Below are 15,931 nucleotides of genomic sequence, written 5' to 3' on the forward strand. Positions count from 1 at the left end.
CCTGCCCATTATTTCCAAAGGGACATGCCACCCTTCCTCCCTCCAAGCATCCACCAGTGCCCCGCTGTGCAAATTGCCTTTTCCAGTTCCTGCTGGGCACTCCAGCTCCCAGTTCCTCAGATCACATCCACCACTTCTGCACCCACAGCCTCGAGCCTAGCACTTCACCAAAAGCCACTCGGCTCTTCTCTCAGCAGTGCCCAGGCAGTGGAAGGAGATCATCTTCTCTCCAGAGCAAACGCCTGTTCCACACACACGTGCACCAGGACAGCTGCGCCAGCAAACCTCGCTGCCGAGCGGCAGCTGCCACACTCCAGGCTGCCTGCACGTGTGATGGGGTTTCACACAGCTACCAGGGCACACGCTGTGGTTTGAGGCACGGTTTGAGGAAGCCAGGAGGAATGCCATCTTTATCTCAATTATCAGGGAAAACCTGAGGTTCTTCAGGGGAGGGAAGCCACGGGGAACTGGAAGAGGCATGAGGCTAAATAGCTGCACTCTTTTCTATAGCGTCTTGGGGTATTTTTCAGAAGCACAAATCACCTGGAGCTCACTTCTCGATCCCAAATGAACACTGTCACCTTCCACTAGAAGTGCGAGAAGCCACTGCCTGCCTGCCTGTTACATTGCCAGTCCCTGACCTGTCAGGAACTTGCTTTCCTTGAAATTGCTCCACAACCGCAAACCTGCTTCCACTTGTGAGAACTGATGTAACTACTGCCTAGGGTAATGGGACTGTCCCCTTTCAATTTTCTAGATTTGCCTAACTCTGGAAAGCTATACTGCTTTATGCTTATGTAACAGCTTTATGCTGTTTCACACAATTCTTAGTCCTAACTCTTAACCTTTTGGCAGTCACTGTCTTGGCCATTGATTCCCATGGTGGATGTATTAGTTACAACAGACAGCAAGCTTTTACACACCCGTGGATTTCTTAGCAAAGAGAAACTATGACTAAGTGACCAGAATACACATGTGAAAAAGAATAGTCAAAACAGAAATTCACAAAATTACTGCTGACCTCAAGTGGTCATACAAGTTTTTTCAACTCCTTTGGATCATAGGAGTGTACCAACAGCTGTGTGCAGGCAAATCCCCCCAAAACTACTCTCTTTAATTTTCTACTTACATTTCTTCCTCTGTTAATTCATTTTAAAAGTATTTCTTGCTGGAGAAGGAAATGGGTTTCCTACCTGTCTGCAAAAACTGTTTTTTCTTGTCCTGTTGCTGATTAAAACAAAAGGCTTTGGTTTTGCAAAACAGGTTGTTGGAAACATTGAGATCTTATTTATTGTCTCATGCAATCAATCTGAAGCAATTTACTTAGAGATCAGAAAAAGAGAAGGCACAAGCTGAGCTTCAGACAGCCAGTTCTGAAAAGTTCAGCCTTGACCCAGAATCAAAATGAATTTTGTCTTTCACTTGCACCATCATCACCAACAAAGGCTCCTTATAGACTCACTGGTTTCATTTCATGCTTTGCAACTAGATTTGCTTCAAACCATGATATTCCTATTCCTTACTATTGTTAACAGGTTTCCACAGGGGAAACAGGGTGAAGCTTTGTAAGTATTTCTGTTAGTGATTGCAGAAAGGAGAGAATCTAGTCCATCTCCCAAAACAGCGTCAGCTCTGCAGGAGAAGCTGAAATAAAAAGCAGTGATTTCTTATTTATTTACTGATATCTAGGACAGCAGCATGAACAGCTCCCTGGTTGTATTCAACTTGCTGATACAAAAGAAGAAAAAGCAGGTTTCTTTCAGAGTAAAATAGATCTGTAAAGTTGTTGTTATCACTTAAGCTCTCCATAATTCCTCAGTGAGCAGAAATTCAGTTTCCCCAGAAGTCATCCACAAATACAAACCTTAAATTTTTAAGGTATGAGCATTTATGCACATTCCCCTTTTAAAATCCACAACCTCTCAAAAGTAATCCCTCATCGTCATTTTTCCTTGTTTCCATAACTTTTAAGCTTATATTACTAGCTTAAAAACTGTATGAAATTTCAGTGTGAAACAAGTGACTCTTCCTTCGTAAGACCCTAAAATCCATCCCATGGTTACGGCATCGGTAACACCTTTGGGCTCTGAGGACCACACATCTCCGTCCAGGTGCAGGCCTTACTCTCGCCTTTTCTAGGGCACTTAACAGTGCCGCTTTTGGACTAGTCTTTGATTTTCATCATCTATTGCACCACATCTGACAGGGTTTGAACATTTAAATTCTTCCCTAGAGGAATACGACGTGACCAGGCAGCTCCCTCAAAATGGGAATACTGCCAATTTGAACAGTAGGAAGAAAGTACATGAACGGAAGAGCAAAGGAGATTTACACAGAATCCACATGCAAGGGGAAGCCTCCTTTAATCCTTAAGTATTTGATTTTTTGTCCTTTCCTAAGGTCTGTTCCTCCAACACAGCTCTGTGTTCATCTGGGGTACTTGTAAAATCGCTCAAGTCAGAATGTACACGTGGAACAACACTTGAGCATCTACTTTGACACGGCCAACTGCTTCCTTTTCAACTTGTGTTCTGCAAACAGTACCATCGTAAACCAAAACACATTACTATAGTAACTGTACTAGGAGCAATATCAACATCTAGCAATCATAAGTTACAGATTACAAATTCATCTAATCCCCTTACACTCAAAAATAATTCCTTGTCATTCTCCTCATTGACATTCTCTTCTACCTAACTTATCCATTTTATCTTCTCTTTTGTTGCACAACCACGAGACAAAGCATTTCCCTTAGCATTTTCCATAAGGTAAAGCATTTGTTTTTTTCTGAAGTGCCTCAGACATGCAAAGCAATATATCAGCTACTTAGTAACAAGAATATTGATGAGAAAAATGAAGTTTCATAAGAGGTTCAAAACAGGCTCATGAAAGTTCCTGCTCTCACACAAAAGCTAAAAAATTTGACACAACATTAAATAGTCATATTGCATGTGCATGCAAACTGCAATTAAAGTTCAGATAAAATAGATACCACATTAAAATGCATTTTCTATGACCCCAGATCTCTATTTAATAATAAATAAATTGAATATTGGATTATTATTAATATTTAAAATAATAAATGACTACATAATAAATAATCATAAACCACGATTTAGCATTTTTTAAACTACGCATGTATTTCCTGTAAGATGTTAATGCATGGTGAGAAAAACAATTAGACAAAACAAAAGTGACATGACTATAAAATCAAAGGAAAAAGTGAAGAAAACTTCCCAAATACAATGATCAACTCACATAGAGCTGATTGTCAAAATTCCCAGTGCAAACAACGGAACTGTTGGAGCTGCTTTTTGAACCAAAGTCACAAGAGACTTTATAGCACAAATATTAGGTGACAACAAAAAGGTGTCTCTCAACTCCCACTGCAAACAGAGGAAGGGCACTAAGGCTGGCTTCTGTGTGTTTTCCTTGATTTATTGTGGAGGGCTGCATCTTGACCATTAGGATCACTAGGATGAAGCAGCTGCCCAAATCTGCTCCATTTCTCCACTTCAAACACATAAGATACATGCCTAAAAGGGAATGCACACCGTGGTGAGACACAGGAGCAGCTACAGCGTGAGCTACATGACTTGCAAGAAGCAGAGCCAAGGAGTAATTACCTGATGCTTTCCAGAAAAGCACTGAGGAAAATGACTATGCCATCATGTATATTAGGTACAATTAATGTGTTCCAAAAGAATTACTTTAGAGAAAGCACAGTGAGTTTTAAAAATTTTCCTGACAATCACTGTCATGCCTTGTCCCATGCAAAGCAAGGCCATCTTACTCCCCCTGTGGAACAGAAAAAGAGATTTGAACAAAAAGGCTACAGAGAATTAACAACTTCCCATGCAAAGATATTCAGCTATTGCAGTCCAGCACCAAGGAACGAATCATGTAAGCAGTTCTTTAAACTCTGAGAATGTTTTATAGGCTTGGAAGCATGCAAAGATTTTGGGGAATCAGAGGAAATACCCATGACGATGCAGTTTGAAATCACATTGCTAGAAAGAAGCAGTAGGCTTCCAGCCAGTGGTGGAGTTGGCCACTGTTATCGGCAGCCTTTGCGACACTGAGAAGCGGCCACCTTCACTAGAAAAGCTGCATCTGGAAATTAAAAGATTAATCTATTTAGGCCAGTCTGAGTAATGAAGAGGGAAATCATGGTTGATTGCTATTATCACCCTCACCCACATACTGCCCTTTATAAACAAATACTTGGAAAAGATAAATATCTTCTGCTTCATTCAACTCCTACTTCGGCTTCTGCAATTTCTCTTTCAGAGTGTATTATTCTGTTCTGACTTCAGAAGTTATCCAATGAACAGTTTGGGTATTTTTTAAAAAAATTTCTCTATATATTTTAGATTTGTTACCTTTTTTCTTAAGAGTTTTAACCCATAAAGTCTCGCAGTTAAGAGAACTAAGCCCTGGCCAATGTAAAAGAAATAAAGATAAGCAAGTCACTTTCGTGACTTCAAACTTCATCCCAAGACACTCAGAGGAAGGAAAAAATGAGTTTTCATTTAATTTGGTTTTAATCTGAAATTTTACAGTTTAGATCCACTAGATGCAGACACCATCTTAACAACATACACAAAACTTATTCTACAAATATTGTTGTTGTGCAGTTTGGATGTTCAGGTTGGGAAGCTACCTAGAAGAGAAAAAAATACTTTCAAAATCTTTTTTGGAAGTCTGAGAAGAAAAAAGTAAATGGATTGTGATGGGCAAGTAGGGGAAAATTTTGAAGATCCTCAAGGCAGAAGCCTAACAGACATCTCTAACCCATTTTATTTTGTGTCTTGTACTCTTCAGTGGGTATGTACTTGGTCAAGGTCACATTTCTCTTGGTTAAGGAGAATCTAATGGAATTTATGCACCTGTTCAAACAGTTTCATCTTCCAAATGCAGTCTCCCCCTTTCAATCTCTGAGTTCAACTGTATGCTATTTTTTTGCAACAAGGGAAAAAAGGAGGGACAGGTACCAAGTTCTTTTGCTTCCCAATATAGTGCAGAAAAAAATCTGCCTTTATAAATACAACACGGGTGCTGACTGGCTGGTGCCTGCTTACCCTAATGAGCTTAAAATCTTATTTGTAGTGGACATCTGTCAAGACAGAAGTGAGGCACATAAGTCCTTAATCCATTAGCTCTAAACCCAGCAGAGCGTTCACACTCCCTTTTTTGAATCAAAGACAAAAAACCCGAGTTGGAATGTACAGTGGAACAGTGCACAACTTCAAGAGCAGCTCCTAGGCAGTAAGCACGTGAGATTTCAAGGCAAACAACAATGAAAACTGATGACAAAACTGGAATCATGATGGAAAACTTATGAGAAACAGGCCGGTCTGCAGTTCGGGATGAAACAGTGAGTTTGATTCTTTGCTGTGTTTTCCCTAGTTCATCTGGATTTTTAATAAAAAATAAAGCCAAAGAGAAAGGATGGGCTGCACACCTTCTCACAGTGAGATTGCTAATACTATTGCAAGAAGTGGTCTTAAGGCTTTGAATAAACCCAGAAGTATTTTGCGTATTGATCCAGGAGATAAAGGAATTCCTCTGCTAGTTAAAGGTTCATCTTGCTACAATACTGATGAATTCCACCAATATGGGATCCAGGGGAATGACTATCTGCGAGAAAAGGAGGACAAACTATCAGAACAGGACAAGAGTGATAATTTTCAGTTATCTTCCCAGGCTCATTCAGATCCCCAGATTTCCAGGGAAGACAAGAGAATTGAGAGGACAGCCACAGATGCTGAAATCGTTATGTCTGAACTGATTGAGTCTCAAAAACACATCACTGAGGCCATACAGATCAGAAAGCAAAGCTCTTGTGAATCAGAAGCATCCGCTTTCATTTGGGATGACAAGAATGAAAGCAATGCAAAGCAAATCCCAAAGAAAGGAAAGAAGCAAAAACCCCATAAGCTGGCAAAGCAACATCGACCTAGCAAAATTAAAGAAAAGTCCATTTTGGCCCTGTGCGAGACAGAGAAAAAAGTAGATTTCCCAGAACTGCTGGTTAAGGCTCATCAGAGTGCATATGCCTACTTAAATCCCAACCTCTCCAAGTATGAAACTATAATTCACATGGCCACCGAGGCTACCCAAACTCAGCTCTTCCTACAGCAGATGGTAAGCTTTCTCGTGCTTCGCTTCGATGAAATCAACCAGCTCTTGGAAGAAATTGCTAATGATGGGGAAAATCTTCTCAAAGATGTAGGTGGGAATCTGGCATGGCCAGCAGAAAAAGGTGATTTGAAGGAGCACCCTGATCTTCTGCAACAACTACTGCAGTACACGGTCAATAAAATGCAGTTGCTGAGCGGGACGCTGGCCTCCCTCACCTCAGATGCCCTGCAGGAGACATGCAGCTACCTGCGGTCTGCTGCAAGTAACTTGGAAGGAAAACTGAAAGCAAAGCAGTGCTTCGATGAGCACCTGCTACGGACAGTAAGGCTGCTCGAAGCCTCAACAGTGGGATCCTCTCAGTCCCATGGTGATGACAGGACTCTGTATTCTGAGGACAGTGGCATTGGCGTGGACAATGAGTCCCTCAAAGAGTTCAGTGCTCTCAGCCAGCACGGAGGACAAGCAAGCTGCGATTCCTGTGGGCATGGACATCTGTCCCAGGAGCACACCAGAAAAGCGGAGCACATGCGTGATGGGAAAGTGTCACCAGGCACAGCTGCATCCCATGACTGTGCACTTGAAAGACATTTTAAAGATATATTTTATTCACCTGTGCGGAGTAGGGAAGGGACTTCTGGTCAGGGTGGAGTACCAGAAGGCATTTCTACCATACACCAATATGCAAGCTTGAGCAAAAGTCATTTCCATAACTCCTTCCACTCTGACTCTACTCAGAAAGGTGAACATTTCAAAATCTGTGAATCAACAGATTTTCCTTCTGATGATGATGTTGACGACGATGAAGAGAGCACCCTGGAGGAAGATGACGACAATACAAGTTTGTCAGAAATGGGGAAGGATGCTCTGCCAAGGAGGTCCCTGTCTTTGCCTACAGTCACTGATAACACACAGAGGCAGTCCATCAAGAGGACGGAGAACACAGAGACAGAGGAAATTATTATGAAGATGAAAGATGCCATCAGTGAAAAAATCAAGTTCGTCCCAGCTAAATCCAGGCGTAAAGAATGGATAGAGGATGAGAGCGGAAAAGAGGTCCTGGCAACAAGGCCCAGTACAGCAACGGGCAGCCAGAAAACCTTCAGGAAACAACAACGGTCCAGGTCAGAGGAGTCTCTCAGAAGCCAGGCAGAGGACCCGACCCTCCTAGAGCTTCAGAGAACTCAAAAAGAGCTCAGCAAGAGGCTGGAAATGTTTTATGGAAAGGATACAGATAACAATGTGGAACCTTGGAAATCAAGAACAGCACCTTATTTGCAGGATGAGCAATTTACATCTAGGTCCTCTAGCAAACTGAAGGCGTGCCTCTCAAAAAATTTCAGCATCCTGCCTAACCAGGATAAAGTCCCTTCGTTCATGGTTGATCAAAACCCTGCCCATCAACTGGATGAAAAAAAGGGCAGGAAACCTTTAAGAGCTACTAAGCCCACCCAGGAGACATCAGGAGGAAAAGAAAAGGAGCCTCCTGGAGCACAAATGCTCAATGGCAGCAGCTGTGTCTCCCGACAGTCTGTCAAAAAGCTTATTGAAACATTCAGTCCTGCTGATGGTCTTGTAAAAGCCTCACCTTCAGGATCTTTAGGACCAATAAAGTGCATCAGAAAAATTGGGCTTCCAGTCATCCCACCCACCATTCCCTTTCAGGGAGGCCTGGCACCTTTAAATCTTAAGCATCGTATTTCACCAGTAGAAGACACAAACCCTTCAAACACCAGTGGAGTTTCTTCTAGCTTTCCACATGCCTTTCCTCCTGCACCAGCTGCAGAATTAAGCAAGAAAGACACAAAAGAAGAGACTGATGAAGACATTGAGAACCTGCCACCACCACCACCTGAAATGTTAACGGACACTTCTTTAGACTTTTCTGAGTGTGAAGAAACTGCAAGAATAGAGGGAAACTCTTCAGAAGATGCCAAAAAGCCTCCCAAAACAGAATTTCGTGCTACTAAGAGATCACAAGTTTCCCCAAAAATGAAAGCCTCCCTTCAGTCCATTGACTTGTTGCCAAGTAAAAATATCAGCGGCCCCAGTGTCATTTCTAATAAAGGTGTAAGAAATACTGGAGCAGGGGATGAGAAACTGCAGAGGTACCCTCGGGAGCTGAACCCTACCAACGTGCATGTCCCTAGCCCGGAGGAGATACTGGCAACCCAGAGAAAAGAGGCTGAGGATTTGTACAAGCAAACCCATAAAATTATTCCTCTTCAAAATCCCAGTGGGGTTTCAATCCCACACAGCAACAGCTCAGAGAGCAAAGAGCCCAATTCACCTCCAACTTCAGTGCAATACCAGAAGCACGGTTCTGCCGATTCGCTCAGGAGAAACAAAAAAGGCTCAGTGTTTGCCAGGAGGGTCTCCCCAACAAGAACTCCTCCTTCCTCTCCACTAACTGAGAAGCGGCTTTTCAACCCCCCAACACACAACAGACACTCTCTGCAGGCTTTTAGCAGCCCACAAACGAGCTCACCCACCATGCAGAGGAAACCCAGTCCCCCGTCTAGCCCCAGGGTGCCCAGCCCACCCTCACAGAAGAAGCTGCCCTCTCCACCACCTCAGCGAAATCCACTCAGCCCTCCCATGGGGCACAAGCAAAGCTCGCCAACACCACGCCGGTTGCTGGGCTCCCCAGCCTACCGTCAAGATGCCAGCCCCCCTCCATTCCCCACTGCCCCCTCCCCACCAGCCTCCCCATCCTGCTCCTACAAGGGGCTGAGAGCTGGGCTGGAGGCTGGGGACGAGCACCAGCTCTCCTCCTCCAAGAGGACCAGCAATGTCCATTCAATATTCTGCCCAGCCACCTCTTCCTTATTTGAAGCCAGACCTCCAGCGGTACCCACCAAACCCACTGCAGAGGTGGCCAGCCAGCCTGAAGCTTCACCACTTTCCCAAAAGAGCAGTCTGTTTTTCCAGCAACCTCAAGACCGGACCAGAAAGCTCTCCCTGAGTGCTGCCAATCCTCAGCCATTCGTGAGGAGAAGTTTCTCTGACCGACGACCAGGGGTCCAGTTTCGTCTCCCAGCTCCCGTAATGACTGGCAGCGAACCCGCGCTTCACCAAGCAAGGTAAGAAACTTTCCACTTCAGACCAAGAAAGCAGAAGTAAAGCACTGCGTTGGCTTTCTAAACTCCTGGTGGGAATTTAATGTCGTTAAGAGATTTCCCTGAAAGGTGCCCTGTTCTTGTGCAGAACAGATGGCTGGGCAAAGATAACATGATACTTGGACTAGATCGGTGTAGGTCCCTTCCAACTGAAATATTCTATTGTCCTGCCCCAAACTTCAGTGGACTACTAGCCTGAATAAAGGGAAGAGTTAACTTTCCATGGCTTGCTCAAGCCTTACACTTACACATCCGCTGTGACAGGCACCCCAGGGAAAATTCAGTGTTGGTTTCATGGCACAGAACTCTATTTGTGTGGGGGCTAAGGCCATCCATGTTCAGTTCTTAACAGCTCTGAAGTAACCCTCAAGTTATAAATATCTTTAAACAACCATGAGAAGGTAGGCTTGGACCAAGAGGAAGGGTATCGTTCCTAACATCAGCCTCTAAGCCAGTAAACTGTTCAGCTGAAATCGGTATTATAATGTTTCAAATCATCTGACAAGAATGATGGACAGATAATGTGTAGGCAAGGTTCTGTATGGATGTAATTATAGCTCAAAATGTTGAGCTTCTTGTGTAGGCTTTCAGATCTAGGTGCTGATTTCAAGTCTGATGAGTCCACAGCCCAAGCCCCATTTTGAAAGCGGAAAAAACTCCCACGGCAGTGCAGATTCTTGCTCTGAAAAAATCATTTTAAAGAAATTGAAGCATCAACACATGGCAATGTTTGCAACCACTGGTGGCCATTTTTAAAAAATCTGGGCTTAGCTTTACATTTTCTCTACCATTTAGAAACAATAAAGCGCAAAACCAGCCAGGAAACAGAAATGAGTATTTGGGAATGCTCAAAGATCAGTGTAACAGCCTGGGAGTACCACGTGTTGTTATTCTAGTTTCTTAGCATCTTAGGATGTTTAAGTCCATTAAACTCTAAGCTACGCAAGAGGATTAAAGCCCTCGTCAGGTAACCTTTCCTCACGTGAGGAGTGTTTGTGCTCTTGCTACAGAACAGCTACAGAAATCACAAGAATCATACCCATGAGTAGGGGTTGCAAGACCAACCCTAACAGGACATAAAATTGCCCTTGTAAGTGCACCAGCACTCAGTGTGCTGGAGTACAGGGATGGACGTGCTTGTCCAGGCATTCCCCCACCAAGGACAGAATAAGGACCAAGTTTTCCACACTGGCAGTAGAGGAACGTGCTGAACAAAACATGCAGAAAACACTGGGAAGTACAAACAGTTTTGCATTTCCTAAAGGTCCTGTACATTGTTGCTGGGTTTTCTGTTACGTACTGTGCAAAGTCAGCTTTGTCTACCCCAGTGCCTGCTAGCAAAACTAAATGTTTTCAAAATAAGCTTTATGTCAAACCTTGCAAGACAAAATCCCTGGCAGTTTTATGGATCAATTTTAACAACAGTCTATTATAAATTGTTAATTAATTTATGCTTCAATGGGGTGTATTATCTTTCTGTTGTAGTCTGTCAGAGCATAGTGAGTAATATAAAAAACCCACTGTAAATAAAATCATCCCTTTCATGAAAAAAATTATATATCTCACTGTTATGATATACAGTATTTTGGAAAGACAAAATATATCCTGAGCCAAATTCAGCTTACCATTTATACCAACGGACATCAAAAGTAGTCCTACTGAGTTAGCCCAAATTTATATCAATGTAAGCAAAAGAGAAACGTAGCCCATTAGTTACTGCATGCACCGATTTAAGATGCGGTACGCTACTGTGTGTTTTCTTACACTTAACATAAGCTGCCTGCAGTAAACTTTTACAGACCTTGCACTGAATACAAATACCACAGCAAATGTGTCAGTGGGCAGGGAAGGACCATTTTAGGAATCGGCATGTGCCAAAATCTCTGAGAGCCCCTCGCATCACTGCTGGTCATCTCCTCCCACTGAGAACCAGAGTGGTTGCCACAGCTGTGAGCACCACATCCCTGTGCACAGATGCTGACCCCTGCTTTTATAACAGATGTCATAACAGATAAACCACCATGTTCTGATCCATCTTTGTCCTTCAAGTTCACGAAGCAGCTTTGCAATTCATTCAGCTGACAGAACAAAATTTCAAATGTCTCCATAAACCAGATGTTGTATTACCTAAATCTCCTTGTTCTGGCCATGTTTGCATCTGGTCTCAATTCAAAAGCTATTCCACCCAGCTGTCAGTCTCCTTTCCTTCATTCCTTCCCTCACTCTACTTCTGCTCTCCAAATGTAACAATGCCTTTGTTTTGGTCCGGGGGGAGGGGCCTTGTGTGTTATTAGCAGCTTCAAGCACTAATCACAGGAGGAAGGGGGAAGAGTCAAACTTGCAATAGCATCACTCTTTCGTAGGTAAAACATGTTGAAAATCAATGAGTTAAGCCAGTTTCTTTCACGCTCCCAAACTCTGGGATATATCCCCCTACTTTTTCCATGCCCAATTAAAACATCCATTTGCTGAGAAGCAGATTGCTAAAGATAATACAGCAGGAGCTTATACAAGCAGCATGTTCCTCATCGGGCAGCTGAGTTCCCTCTCCCACCCACCCCATTTTAGCAGAAGCAAAAAAAAAAAAAAAAAAAGGCAGACTCATTTTGCTAGCTAGCACTGCCGGGCATTAAATGTCAGTGCTGTGCGCAGATCTGCGTGTCTCCTGCACACTCACTGCTCCCCTAGAAAGCGAAAGGCATTTGTTTCCCAAGCATGCCTCCTGCCCATCCCATGCTGTAAGGAGTATCAGGACTCAAAACATCATTAGCCCTAACTGGAGCTAAAGCTTTTGCATTTAGGCTTAGGGTACCTGGACAAGAGCCTCCGTTTCAGGTTTCGGTGCTCAAGTCAGTACAACTGGTTCTCACTTGGACAGCCTGTGGATCAACAGACTGAGCTAACTTTGCTGGTTTCTAGGTTTGGTCATTTGATAGCAATCAGCAGTTATTGACATCTTATCAGACCTAACGTGTATAATTGCTCTGCTCATAGAAATCCTGTTAATCTGTAATAGGATTTCTGTGCATGCAGTTAAACAAAATAATATTTCATTGCGACTGCTAATCTCCCAAGGTAGAGCAGAGAGAGAAGATTAAACACTATTGCCTGTTCAAGGAGGGCTTGAGAATAGATTAGGTTGACTGAATCACGCCCAAAGCAAGTTGCCCAAGTGAGACCTCCTGCAACTAAGGGATATTTGTATCTGGATTAGTTTCATGACTGGTCATGCATCATGAACCTCTTCATTCAGCAGTTCAAATCATTGAAGTCCTAGCAGTCAGAATAGGAGCATAACAGCTTGCCTGTAGTCGAAAGCTAATTCAGTTTAGCAGTTTATGTCCTTTAAAATACAGTAATAATTGCCAGATAACTCTGGGATATTTCCCCATGTCGAGCTTAAACCACTTGAATTAGTTACAGCAACACAGGGCAGATTTCAGCACAAAAGCTCATGGCGTGAGATATTCCTGACTAGTTCCTCTGCTATAATCAGTCTTGAATCATAAAGTCCCTGTGACCCTGGAGACTGCCAGCGTGACCTCAGGAACATCATTTACACATTCTGTGTCACAGTCCTCCTGTATGGCAGACTGATCCCACCAGAATACCCCCCCCCCACCATCATGCTGGCATACCGAGACACCACTGTAACCACCTTAAGCAGAGGTCTAACGGAGGTAAGGCCTTTCCTCCAGCGGAGTCTGGAACGAGACTTTTCACTTGCAGATAGGAACAGATCTGAGTGAACCCAGATTCACACTGATCCCCTGTTAAATATACAAAATGTTTCCTTGCTTCCCAGGAGAGTTTTGGGAGGGACAGTACAGTGCATTTGCATCACAAGAATAAAATCCGGATGGCACATATAAAGAGCATGTAGAGAGGAGGAGACAGGGAATGACAATAGTATCGTGCAGCATGGGTTCGAGCTTCATGGGTTAATGTGGTCTAATCAGTGCTGGTTTAAAAAGTCATGATTCATTAGCCCTTTGACTTAAGCATCTTTACTTCTGCAGCTGGGAGGAGAGCCCTAGAAAAGCAAGCGACACTTGGAACAACAGCCCTTGTGTTCCTGAAATCAAGGAGTCCAACAGATCCGCTTCCCACCCCGAACTCTACGTCGTGGGCCAGGGGCTGCAGAGGGAGTAACAGCAGAAGCACCCACGAAGGCAGAGGCATGAGCAAGGCCAGAGGCCCTGGAGGGAGGAAGCACCTTTCCCAGGCCTCCAAAAGGTGGCTTTGTGTTTTTCTCGCAAGGAAACAACACAACAGGATTGCATCTGAAAACACAGACTGGCCCCAAAAAGCTAACAAAATATCAGCAGAGCGGTACCCAGCTGTTTCTCCTTCGGACTGCATTTCATGGTTTAACTCAAAGATCTACACTGAGCAAAAGAAATGCTTTGGAACTGGGCATGTCCGAGGCAAATTGGTTTGAAAAGACAGGACCTGTATCCAAGTCCTTTGTTTCCCTGTTTAGATAGAGGAGTTCAAAAACTATCAGAAATTATCACTATTTGACATGTTATTCATTCAGGAGGCATCACAGTTTCAGTTATGTAAAAAGTGGCTGCTGTGACATTTCCAGGGGGGGAGGTAAAATCCTGAATTAATTGAGTTTTATTGGAAAAACATCAATGGCTTCAGCAAAGCCACATCTTTACACTAGGTATTTATCAATAAATTCCCTCTCAATCAGAGAGGGAATAAGGTCAAACACAAATTAAAACAAAATAACCCCTTTTAAAGGAATAAAATTAGGGATCTTACTCCCTCAGAAAGGCTTTGATCTTCTAAATCACCTTTGATTATCACATAATCTCATCACCTCTAGCTTCCAGGGTACAAGGCTTAATCCTGATTAGAGTAGTTTTGTAATAGCCCAATCAAACAACATTGTAAATCCTGAAGCACCTAAGGACATGTATTTTTTTTTTTTTAAAAGAAGAGAATGTTACCATAGAGAATCCTGTTTATATTTTTTCTGATATATGCAGTTTGAGGGGATTTATTGTAATTTCACTGAAAATTCTAGACAGATTCTTGTAACAAAAACATGAGTTATTTACAGTCAATTAATCCTAGGCTTTTACAGCACCCACTGGAATACAGCTTGAGAATTTACTGGATCTTGCTCATCTAACTAATTTATCATCACAATTGAGATGCAACTTCTAATTAATGCAATTTTAATTAATTTGATTTTATGTGTTTTCACATACAACTTCAGCACAGAACAAGATCCAGGAAAAAAACAAGCAAACTATTTGTAGTCCTATTTTGATAGGAACAGTTTTAATTTTTCCTACAGTTTTCACAGTGGTGGTATCTGGGCACTTCACCTTCACACAGAGTTTTTGACCCTTCCTCCCCACCTTCATGACATGGGAACTAAGGCTCATTTTATGCTGTACAAGGGACGCCTTTGGATACTGAACTCCTGAGATTTAGCCTAGTGCCTTAATCACAACCATCCTTCAATAAATTCTGTGCCATTTTACACCACAGACACAAGGAAACCTTAATTGTTAAGTTTAAGGTGGGTTTGAATATAAAGAATATATAAAGAAACTCAGTGAATAGATGCTGTGGACTGTCAGGGGTTCGTGAGCTTGAGGTGGCAAAGCAGCCATAGCCACAGTGAGCAGCCAGGAGATGTCAACAGAGCCACCTTGTAACCACACAGGCAGATGCACCGTCCCCTATCAAGTTGGAAAATCACCAGGGAGATACTGCAAAGATCATCAGCAGGGCAAACTCTGCAGGCCATCTTCCCCCTCATCAGAAGTGTAGTTCTCTCCCTACTGCATAAAAATACAAATACATTTCTGCATGTGTTTTGGGTTTGTCTGTTCTGCTGGCAGTAACCACCCAGAACGGAAACAAACCAGAAATCTGGCAGCAGAAAACCTGCACTTTGTGTGCCTTAATGTAGCTTTGAAGATGAAAACGTAAGAGTGGGAGGACAGCTTCTGCTCAGCTACTACAATCCTTTTATCTCTTTATGGTTTCATGCTGAAATTCCCAGCACCCATGATGAGTGATAAGAGAAAGCATTTATTTATATCCCCCAAGCACCAAACTCTGTGGTGCAAGAGCTACAGTAGCACGTGGAACAACACTCAGCAATCAAGATGGAAGCCTACTCACATGTGTGTTAGCTGGACATGGAGTCAGCCAAAGCATCTTTCCTCAAAAACCAGACTCCCCTGAAGATGTGGAACACGAGCTGGCACCCTGCCACAGCATCTCTCCCTGCTTTGACTAAGGCCCTGGTCATCAGGAACCTCATTGCAAACACAACCCCACCTGCAGCTGCTGAAGGACTCTGATGCTGCAGCAAACTGAGCCTTGTATTCAAGAAACAGAGCGTCTCCAGGAGTGACTACAAGTTTGTAATGTGGACTCATGACTACATATAGCTAACATTCTCTTTGGTACAGTTAATGTACAGGACTCTTGCAAATAAGGTGTCTACCTTCAATTTGTATTGCAAGCATGAGATTAACTATAGTATGCGGGAAATTATAGTTTGGCTCACCACTTTTTTTTTTAACAAGTTTTTTGGATAAAACTTCCACTTTCATTAATACAACTGTTTTATAAGACTGTACTCAACTTTAAGATTTATTTTTTATTCATGTAAATAAATCACAGGTTTTATATGC

The 15,931-nt window shown here is 42.9% G+C and overlaps 1 protein-coding gene across 1 annotated transcript; it reads left to right on the forward strand.

The window, feature by feature from the left end:
* The first annotated feature begins 5,178 nt into the window (after nt 1–5,178).
* PCARE (photoreceptor cilium actin regulator) lies at nt 5,179–15,931 on the forward strand. The gene is made up of 2 exons (XM_005242401.3): nt 5,179–9,224; nt 13,280–15,931. Exons 1-2 carry the CDS (start codon nt 5,452–5,454, stop codon nt 13,410–13,412), a joined length of 3,906 nt encoding a protein of 1,301 aa, XP_005242458.2. The 5' UTR covers nt 5,179–5,451; the 3' UTR covers nt 13,413–15,931.

This window comes from Falco peregrinus, chromosome 11 (assembly GCF_023634155.1).
Source record: "Falco peregrinus isolate bFalPer1 chromosome 11, bFalPer1.pri, whole genome shotgun sequence".
In the NCBI taxonomy this organism is placed as follows: Eukaryota; Metazoa; Chordata; class Aves; order Falconiformes; family Falconidae; genus Falco; species Falco peregrinus.